General features: G+C 46.2%; 1 protein-coding gene across 1 annotated transcript; it reads left to right on the plus strand.

Annotated features, from left to right (window-relative positions):
* Window positions 1–620: 620 nt before the first annotated feature.
* EPB42 (erythrocyte membrane protein band 4.2) lies at window positions 621–8,576 on the plus strand. Its single transcript, XM_032126630.1, has 13 exons — window positions 621–759; window positions 1,368–1,553; window positions 2,236–2,466; window positions 3,004–3,122; window positions 3,822–3,944; window positions 4,311–4,485; window positions 4,848–4,986; window positions 5,374–5,477; window positions 5,790–6,032; window positions 6,867–7,187; window positions 7,632–7,792; window positions 8,033–8,166; window positions 8,310–8,576. The coding sequence occupies exons 1-13, from the start codon at window positions 750–752 to the stop codon at window positions 8,458–8,460; spliced, it is 2,097 nt and encodes a 698-aa protein (XP_031982521.1). The 5' UTR covers window positions 621–749; the 3' UTR covers window positions 8,461–8,576.
* Window positions 8,577–9,018: the final 442 nt, after the last annotated feature.

Consider the following 9,018-nt stretch of genomic DNA (forward strand, 5'->3'; position numbering starts at 1 on the left):
ACTTCTCAAATTATTCTTGAGTTTGTGGGAGATCATAGGTTTCTGCAAAACTATTGATGACTCACTCCACAGTGAAAGCTGTTCATTTCTGATATCTTATTTCCTGACTTTTGACCAATTATCATCAATCCAGTGACGCTCTTTTTATATTACAGCAACCTTAAGAATGTATTTAGTCCAAGTCTCCAGCACAACATTTTTAAATAATCTGCACTAGGCTACACAAATCTAGCTGTTTCTTTTAACACATTTTCTTATTTTGAAGTGGTTTCACTTTTCTGAATTAGGCACAAGAGCAATGGATGCACTATTTTTTTTAACTCCTTGAAGGGTTTAGGATCTAAGTAGCTTGGGGTCAATGTTGGAGAGCAGCTCTCCAACACTTACATTTGAAGTGCATTCTGTGCATTGTTTAGAGCCATATTAAGATTTACATTTCCTGCTCTGGGGTCCCCAGTGCACAGCTTCTTGAAGGAATTGTCACTGGCTGTCTCTAAATGCTTCGCATCCTGCTGTGTAATTTCACCTCGTCTTGTAGCGTGTCTTCAGTGTGGCCTGAGAGATAAAAGGGTCCTCAACATCTGCACACCAGATAAGCTGGAGAGGTGGCAACACCATGTCCCACCCTGTACAAAGAAATCAAGCAAACAACTTTGCAAGAGTACAGTTTTTAGGACAGCTGGAGGAAGGAACCACTGCCCAGCAGAGCAAGCAGAAGCTGAAGACTTTCATGGTACCCAGAACCAGCCATGGGCCAAGGTAAGCAAAAATCACTTTTGTTAGTTCTGAGCATTTGCCAGCTGTGTGCCAGGAAGAAACATCTGTTCTTGCTCCAAGACAGTGCTCATGAGGCCTGTGAAGAGCTGAGCTTACAGGGCAGGAGCCAAGTGCTCTAAAGGTTTAAGGAGCTCAGTTTGCACAGCAGACTGCACAAAAAGGCACAGCAATCCAAAGCTGGTGTGCATGTCTGAGAGGAGTGTGAGAAGTAGCGAGAAGCAGCTACGGCAGACAGGTGAGATTTGGAAGCAAAGGTAAGTGAATCCTCAGCATAGGGAATGGGGGGGCAGGAGGAATTAAGCCAGACTACACAACTGAAACAGAGAGATGACCAAGTGTTTGAGCCCCTGGAGCAGGACACCAGTGCACCAGATGATGTCAGGGGTAAGCAAAGGGAGCTCAACACCAGCGGAACAAAGCTCAGAGTGAAGGCCCCTACCATTACTGGACAGAAAGGCTCAAAGACAAGGGGAGAATGTCTGAGTGGAGAAACACTTGATCAGCTGTTTCTGTGTCCCAAAATGTGGCTCAGAGCCCAACTGCAGGCAGCTCATAGCCCCAAACCCATTCTGTATCTTCTCACACTATAGGTCTGAGCAAGAAAAAATGTGATTTCATGATCCCAGAGAACAACAAAAACCACCACACAGAAGAAATCAGCACTGAAAGGCTCATAGTGAGGCGGGGACAGCCATTCACCATCACTGTGAGCTTCTCAGCTCCAGTACACAACTATCTGCAGCAGATGAAGAGGACCTTCCTCATCGTACAGACAGGTAATGCCATTACCAAACCTACCAGAGCTCTGCTCCTCCCCCCACCTGAAGAACAGAGCTGGGGGCAAAAGCCATCTCCAGAGCTGGGCAGGGGTGCCCAAATTTAGATGTGAGGCCAGTGGACTGTTTATCTAAGGCAAAGTAAAGTCTCATGCTGCTGCAGGGTCACAACCAGATAGACCCCTTCCAGAAGAGACACTGCAGCACAATAACCAATACAGGTTCACTATTCCATGATTTGCAAGTACTCACAGGATCTCTCCTGGGTTAGGAATGTTCAAATTTAGCTGGCCTGCTACAGATTTTTCTGTTACAAAGTGTTTTCTAGTGAGACCCCTGAGAAGGGCAGCAGCTTTCAGCCCCAGCTTATTTTACCATATTGTGAGCACTTGGCTGTGACTTTTGTTGCAGGACACTAAATTCCAGGAACAGCAGGTCTGCACCATTCTAGCCATTCCTGCTTTCTACAAATCTGAGGAAAGCACATCTCACTTTCAAACATGGAAGCCTGACTGCAATACTGGCCTTAGGAAGGTTTAGTAGGCATTAAGCTGCTAAAGGGTCAAGACCCTCTCACAAGGACAGCTATGGCTCCAGAGATAGATGAGATCCCTGCAGTCTGCACATGTGAGAAATAAACACAATGTTTGGAATAAACACAACCAAATTTCTTTGGCTGCAGGATCACATCGTTACAAAGCAGATGAAATCCAGACTGAATTTCCTATCTCCAGCCTGGGAGACCAGAAGCAGTGGAGTGCAGCAGTGGAGGAACAGGACCCAAATTTCTGGACCCTGTGTGTGAACACACCTGCCAATGCCCCCATTGGCCAGTACACTCTGCTTTTACGTGCCTCCAAATCCTCCCATTTCCTGGGCAACTTCACCCTTCTCTTTAATCCCTGGTGCCGAGGTAGGTGGTCAGAAAAAGAAAGGGAGGCTGGGATCAGTCATTTCACAAAAAAAACTTCGGAGCTCTGGCACTGCCTCCATGGAGGGAGGCTGGGGCTGACTCACCCAGAGCTCCCTGCCACTCCTGCCCTGCTCCTCACAGCACCTCAGGAGAGGTAGGGGCTCATAAAGCTCAAAGTTTCCTGCCTCAGCACTTCTGTCCCTTCCCTGGAGTACTCCACTGCCAGAGCCCTGTCCTTCTGCTAAGGGAAAAATGTTTGATGAAGTGTTTCCTATAACAGAGGTTTTTAGTATTAGAGAAGTTACCAGCCAGGAGAGTAGAAGAGCCAGCTAGTGCAACAGCCTAGATCTGGAGGACCTTTTTTGAAAAAGGAAACAGAGATGACAATGAAATTCTTCTTTCTTATCTGTGGTATTTTTCAGGGCAGAATGCCAGGGACTGCCAAAATGCAGTGGAATCTGCTAATGTAAGAGAGATGCAAGTGCATCTGAGACCAGGAATGCTTTCTTCCTGATGCTTTTTTTTCCACTATTCTAGATGATGAGGTGTTCTTGGCTAATGAGGCACAGCGGCAGGAGTACATTTTAAACCAAGATGGCATCATCTACCAGGGGACTGAAAATACAGTCCTAGCCCAACCCTGGGACTTCAGTCAGGTAAGCAAGAGGTCCAATATGTCTGTGCTCTCTTCAGCCACCAGCAGAGGAAGGGTGCATTTATCTTGTGTGTACAGGATGCTCTGATGAAAGAGTTTTGTCCATCTCCATGTTCTCTGCACCCACTACCTTTGTCTAAGACTGTGCAGGAGAACAGGGACCTGTGTTTGAAGTCCCATAACCCACTACATGTAATTTTAGCTTCCTTCTCAGGCTGTCCTCTATAAAGAAATTCATTGATCTGTATCTGAGCTTTGTGTGCCTTCCTTTCATCAACAGGTATAAAAACATTTAGCAGAGCTCAATAGTACTGTCTCTATATAACAGGTAAAGTGAAAACAAATAGATATTTCTGTTTGTCCAAGGCCATCTGACACAGCCAATGATTAGAATGGCATTCTATTCAACTTTAGTGCCAGCAGATCATAAAAATACCTCTGTGCCAACCTAGAGAGTGCTCCAGAAAAGCATCAGTTTCCCTCAGTCAGGGGACACAGTATCATGCTGATGCATTTCCCAGCTTCAATAAAGCTGGAGGTCTGTCCTCAGCTCCCCTTCCTAATCTCTCCTTCACAGCCCACTTACCTAAAACTACCAGCAGAAAGGGAGAAAAAATCTGCACAGTCACAAACCTTTGTAGGGACTCAAGAGAACAGAAGTTCATGGAGAATTTCCTGAAATTACATGTTCTTGTTTCAGTTTGAGGAGGATATGGTTGACATCTGCTTCATACTGCTGGCTCTAGGGGAACACTTTCAAAGAAAAAAGGATCCTGCCCAGCGCAAGAGCCCCGTCCATGTCTGCCGAGCAGTTGCTGCCATGGTAAGGAAGGCAGAGAGCAGCCCTGACCCAAGCAGGGGGCACCTTCTCAACCCCAGGTCAGGCCAAACCACTGACCAAAGAGGAAGCCCGTTCCAAACAACACCTCCTGCCCATCTCCAGCCTGTCCTGACACTCCCTCAGCAGAGTAGTGCTGCAGGAGGTTCTTAGCAGTGAAAGTGCACTTACTGAATAAATCCCAGAGGAGACTGCTGCACCTGTTCTGCTCAGCCATGACCTTCATGCTTTGCACAAAAAAAGTCCTCTTGGTTTCCTCTGCTTTGGGAGTAGCTTCCACAAACAGGATCAGGTGGACCTACCAAAGAGAGGGAATTCCTGAATACATCTTTCTCATCTCCTTCTCTGCAGCTGAACTGCAATGAGTTTAGATGCCTGACAGAATGTGAGCCTGGGCAACACTCTAATGGGATACCCCCTTCCACATGGCTGGGAAGCAGCCCCATCCTCCGGCAGTGGATTGCATCAAAATTCCAGCCTGTCTGCTATGGGCAGTGCTGGGTGTTTGCTGCAGTCCTGTGTTCAGGTACAGTGCTGTTTCAAAGACTTTTGTGTTGAGCAAAAGAGGACCTCTAGCATATGCCCAAATGCCTGGATTAACACAGATCCCAGTAACATAACCTTTAATGTTTAGGTGAGAGGCAAATCCTTAGTTTCCTCATCAACACTCAGCATCACTGCCTTTGAGATAGGAGTATCAGTACCTCCATTCACTGAACGCATCTATGAGATCCTATTTCCTGAGGGAGCAACGCCTCTTGCAAACTCCAAACAGCAGGCCTGGTGCCATTCCTAACAGGCCTAGCACCAGAAGAGGCTCTATATCTATCAGCCAAGGCACCCTTAAGGAGGATGCACAACTGATTCACAGCTCTTTCTTCTGCACAGTTCTGAGGTGCTTGGGAATTCCTACCAGGGTGGTCACTGGCTTTACGTGGGCTCACAACACCAAGAGCAGCCTGAGTGTGGATGAGTATTATGATGAAGATGGGACACTGCTTACACAGGACAATACTGCTCATGTCTGGTAAGAAGAACACATGGCAGGGCCCAAGCAAGAATTTGAGACAATACTTGGATGTGGGAAGTGAAACACGGGGGACAGGAAAGAGGTAAAACAGCTAAAGTGAGGTGATAGGAGACAGCTCAGCTGAAATCCTGTCTACAAGGCCTGTTCTTGATAAACTGCTGCAACCCAAACTCAAGAGTGCCCTCTTTCTAGGGCCTACAAAGGAAGAATGATAGCCCAGCCCAGCTGGAGAAACTCCACTTGTTTCTCCACACAGACCTCTGCTCTTCTCAATGTGCACTGACCTCTTTCAAAGGAGCATTAACTGGCTGTGGTTTGGCAAAAGCTTTACTGTACCTCAGGGCTCAGTCCCTTGGTATAAGCTCATGCTGTTGTCTCTTGCAGGACCTTCCATGTTTGGAATGAATGCTGGATGGCTCGGACAGACTTGCTACCAGAGTACAGTGGGTGGCAGGCACTGGATGCCACCTGCCAGGAAAAAAGCAAAGGTAAGGTGTCAGAGATGGGCTTGAGCAAGAGCAGGGAGAAGTGAAGCAGGGGGCGAGTAAAGTAGTTCAATACTCCTCCTTTTCCCATCTTCCAATGGACAGGAAAGGACAGCAACTCACTCACCCTGTTGACTTTTGGCACAAAATCTTTATTTATCTGTTTGGTTTGTGCAGCTTGTATAGCTCTAAGAGCTCTATCACTGCTTCCTAATGTCCTCCTAAACTAGATACTTCACCAGTATTGGTCTAAACTAGGGACTGGTTTAGTAGGGAAAGCACCTGAATCTTAACTGAGCCACATTTTCTCTTCAGGTCCATCCTTCTGTGGGCCAGCCCCTGTTCATGCCATCAAGGAAGGGGACACACAAGTTGATTATGATGTCTGCTACTTCTTTGCTGCCATCAATGCCAAGTGTCAGGTCTGGATACACAAAGCAGATGACACCCTCAAGCCAGCTTTTGGTGGCACAAAATACACCGGTAACAACATCAGCACCAAGAGTGTGGGCAGTGAACGCTGTGAGGACATCACACAGAACTACAAGTACCCTGAAGGTATGGGGCAGGCACGGGGCTGAGCACATTCCTTGCCACTGTTACAAGTGAGGAGTAAAAGACTAGAGCAGAGCCAAACCACAGCACCGGGGTCATCCACTTGTCACTGCTTCCCCTTCTTCAGTGGCACAAGAACACATAATTCTCCTGCCTAAAAAGCCAAAGCAGAGGTCATCACCCAAACTTCATTCTGCTTAATGGCATTAAGGTCTCCTGAAGGCCAGGTGTTTCTCCACCAGGCACTTTCATGTCTGGAAAACCTTTTCTGATTTCTGTTCTCTCTGCACTGTCCATCTGCCTCCCATTACCTCTGTAATATAGATAGATATATTTCAGACTCCAGCTTTCTGAAAACAACCATTGTGCTCTCAGATACTGCTTAAATCTCTCCCTCGACAAGTAGCTCCCCTTTTCAGAATCTGAGTGCTGTTTCCCTGGCCCAACCCTACCACCCCATCTTAACCTGTGGCTTGTTGGCTCCATGGCTGCAGGAGATAACTGCAACTTCTCTGCACACAGGAACATGGAATTGTGCCTTAGCTACAGCAACAAAAAGCAGCTGCCTCCTCTACTCTGAGAGATGTTAGCACCAAGGTGTTTTAAAAACTATGACAACTATTCCCACGTAGAATCTGTCAGGTACATCCAATGCATACCCTGTCAGCTGAAGCTGTCAAACTGATCCAGCCAGAAGCACAAATGGATATCTCTCTATGCTCTTAGAAACAGTTATCTCCAGTACTACCAGGAGAAATCAATGCCATTCTCCTGCTGCTTCTCACTAGTAAACAGGAGAGAATACTAAAGTATGTGCTTCATTTATTTTTGTGACAGGTTCTCTCCAGGAAAAAAAAGTACTTGACAAAGCCTACAGAAATATGAAGGAACTTGACACAACCACCAGCAGCATCACCACACAGTTTATCTCCATTCCTACTGCTCTTGAAGAGCCAGTTAACCTTTTCATCCACCTCCAGTCAAATAGTTCTTTGCAACTGGGACAAGACATTACACTTTCCATTGAAGTGTTTAACCACAGTGGTGGTGAAAAGGCTACTCACCTGGTAGTTGGGATCCAGGCTCTGCATTATAATGGTGTGCCCATTGCCCAGCTTTGGAAGGAAGAGTTTCATTTTAACCTCCAAAGTAATTCAGGTAAGGACTCTGCTGGGTGCATGGCTAGAAAAGTCCTCTAGTGCTCTTTCAGAAAAAGGCTCTTAGCCATTGGTTTACAAAAGGTTGGCTGAATAGTTGGTTCTAGGTGATTTCCCAGAGAGATTGTGGAGTCTCCCTAATTGGAGATATTCCAGAACCAACTGGTCACAATCCTGTGCCATGTGCCCTGGGATGACCCTACTTGGGCAGGGAGGTTGGACCAGATGGTCCACTATTCTCCATTCCAACCTCACCCATTCTGTGAAATGAAACACTTTGGCAACATCACCTTAGAGATTTTCAATCTGCAAATCCACTTGGGGTCGTTTAAGCATTTAAATGCCGCAGCTTTTAGTACAATTTTGGGCACTGAACACTCCTAGGTGTCATGCAGGAAAAGACCAGACTGCACTCATCATCTGTTATTTCACCACTCTATTCCAGTCAACAACCTGCAGGTCTCTGTGCCTTACACATGGTTTGGAAAAGAGCTGGGAGAGAACCATCTGCTCAGGCTGACTGCTGTGCTGAGAGATGAGGATTCCTTCTACATGTACCTGGCACAGGAAGACATCAGCATTTGTGATTCCCCTCTCACCATTGAGGTAAGATTGGGCTGTCATTCTGCCACTGCAGTAGGGAGAAAACAGCTTTCATAGACATAAGCAGCAAAACAATTCTGCTGGGTTCAGGGGCTCTCTGAGAAACCAGAGCAGAAGAAATTAAGCTGGACTTTGCCTCTTCGGGCAAATGGTAGCTCAGGCACCGAAAAATTATACATCTCCTTTTAATCATAGAAGAATATCTTTTCTTCTCAGTTTCAGCTCATTTCCTTCTTTCAACAGTTCCCAGAAAACATGGTACAGTATGAGCCAAGCACAGCAAAGATCAGCCTCCAGAACCCCCTCATGGAACCCCTGGAGCAGTGTGTGATAGCAGTCACAGGGCAGGGGCTCATTTACAGACAAAGGAATTACAAGTAAGTGCAAACTGACTGATCCAAGAACTGTTTTTTTCTTTCTTTTTGGCACCACATTCCTGTCTAGCAAATGCATATCCTAGACCCAGGAAACTAAAAGCAAAAGAGGTGTGATTCCTGTATAATCCCTTCTTTCCTTTCAGGTTGGGCTCTGTGCAAGTTAAAAGCACTCAAGAGCTGCAGATCCCATTCACCCCCACCCGAGCAGGGCCCAGAAGACTCACTGCATGTCTTACCTGCCTCCAGCTCCAGAACCTGAAGAGCTACAGAACTACCAACATTGCTGCTGCCTGAAGCCCAACTCAGAACAGGTCCTGCAGTTCTGCTTACAAAAGAGTGGTCATGATCTGTGCCCTGATCTTAGACAAGCATAGATGTTAACAGTTTAATAAAAGTTATATTTAAAACCATGTCTGATTTTGATTATTTGCACAAACTCAACTCTCTCCCATCTGCCACTACGTCCACTCTCCAGTTTTAGAAGTTGAACCTCACTGTGACAAAGATGGACTGAATGCTCCAGCAGATGTTGCATTTCTCACCACATTTGTGCTGAGCCCACCAGCGCTTAGTCTTTTGCCCTACCTGTGACAAAGTAAAGGATATCCTGGAACTTTAAAGTGATGACAGATGTAGCATGTCTCTAGGGATATACTCTTCTCCCCCTACTGATCCTTGACTTGGTAAGGCAGTAAACAATATTTTCTGCTGCTTTCTGAGGACATAAAAAAGAGAAAGCTTGTTCACTGCTCTCTAAGGTTAGACAGGAAATAGCAGGAGCGCAGCACATTTTATAATTATTCATTGGTCTGCTTGCAAAAGAAGCAAGACCCTTTCATTCTGTATATCCTT

The sequence above is a fragment of the Corvus moneduloides genome, chromosome 17 (assembly GCF_009650955.1).
Source record: "Corvus moneduloides isolate bCorMon1 chromosome 17, bCorMon1.pri, whole genome shotgun sequence".
NCBI lineage: Eukaryota > Metazoa > Chordata > Aves > Passeriformes > Corvidae > Corvus > Corvus moneduloides.

Bases quoted from the DNA above. Each gene is read 5' to 3' on its own strand.
- EPB42 (XM_032126630.1), top strand. The intron at 1,554-2,235 runs GTAATGCCATTA...CTTTGGCTGCAG, and splicing joins CTTCCTCATCGTACAGACAG to GATCACATCGTTACAAAGCA. The intron at 7,188-7,631 runs GTAAGGACTCTG...ACTCTATTCCAG, and splicing joins TAACCTCCAAAGTAATTCAG to TCAACAACCTGCAGGTCTCT.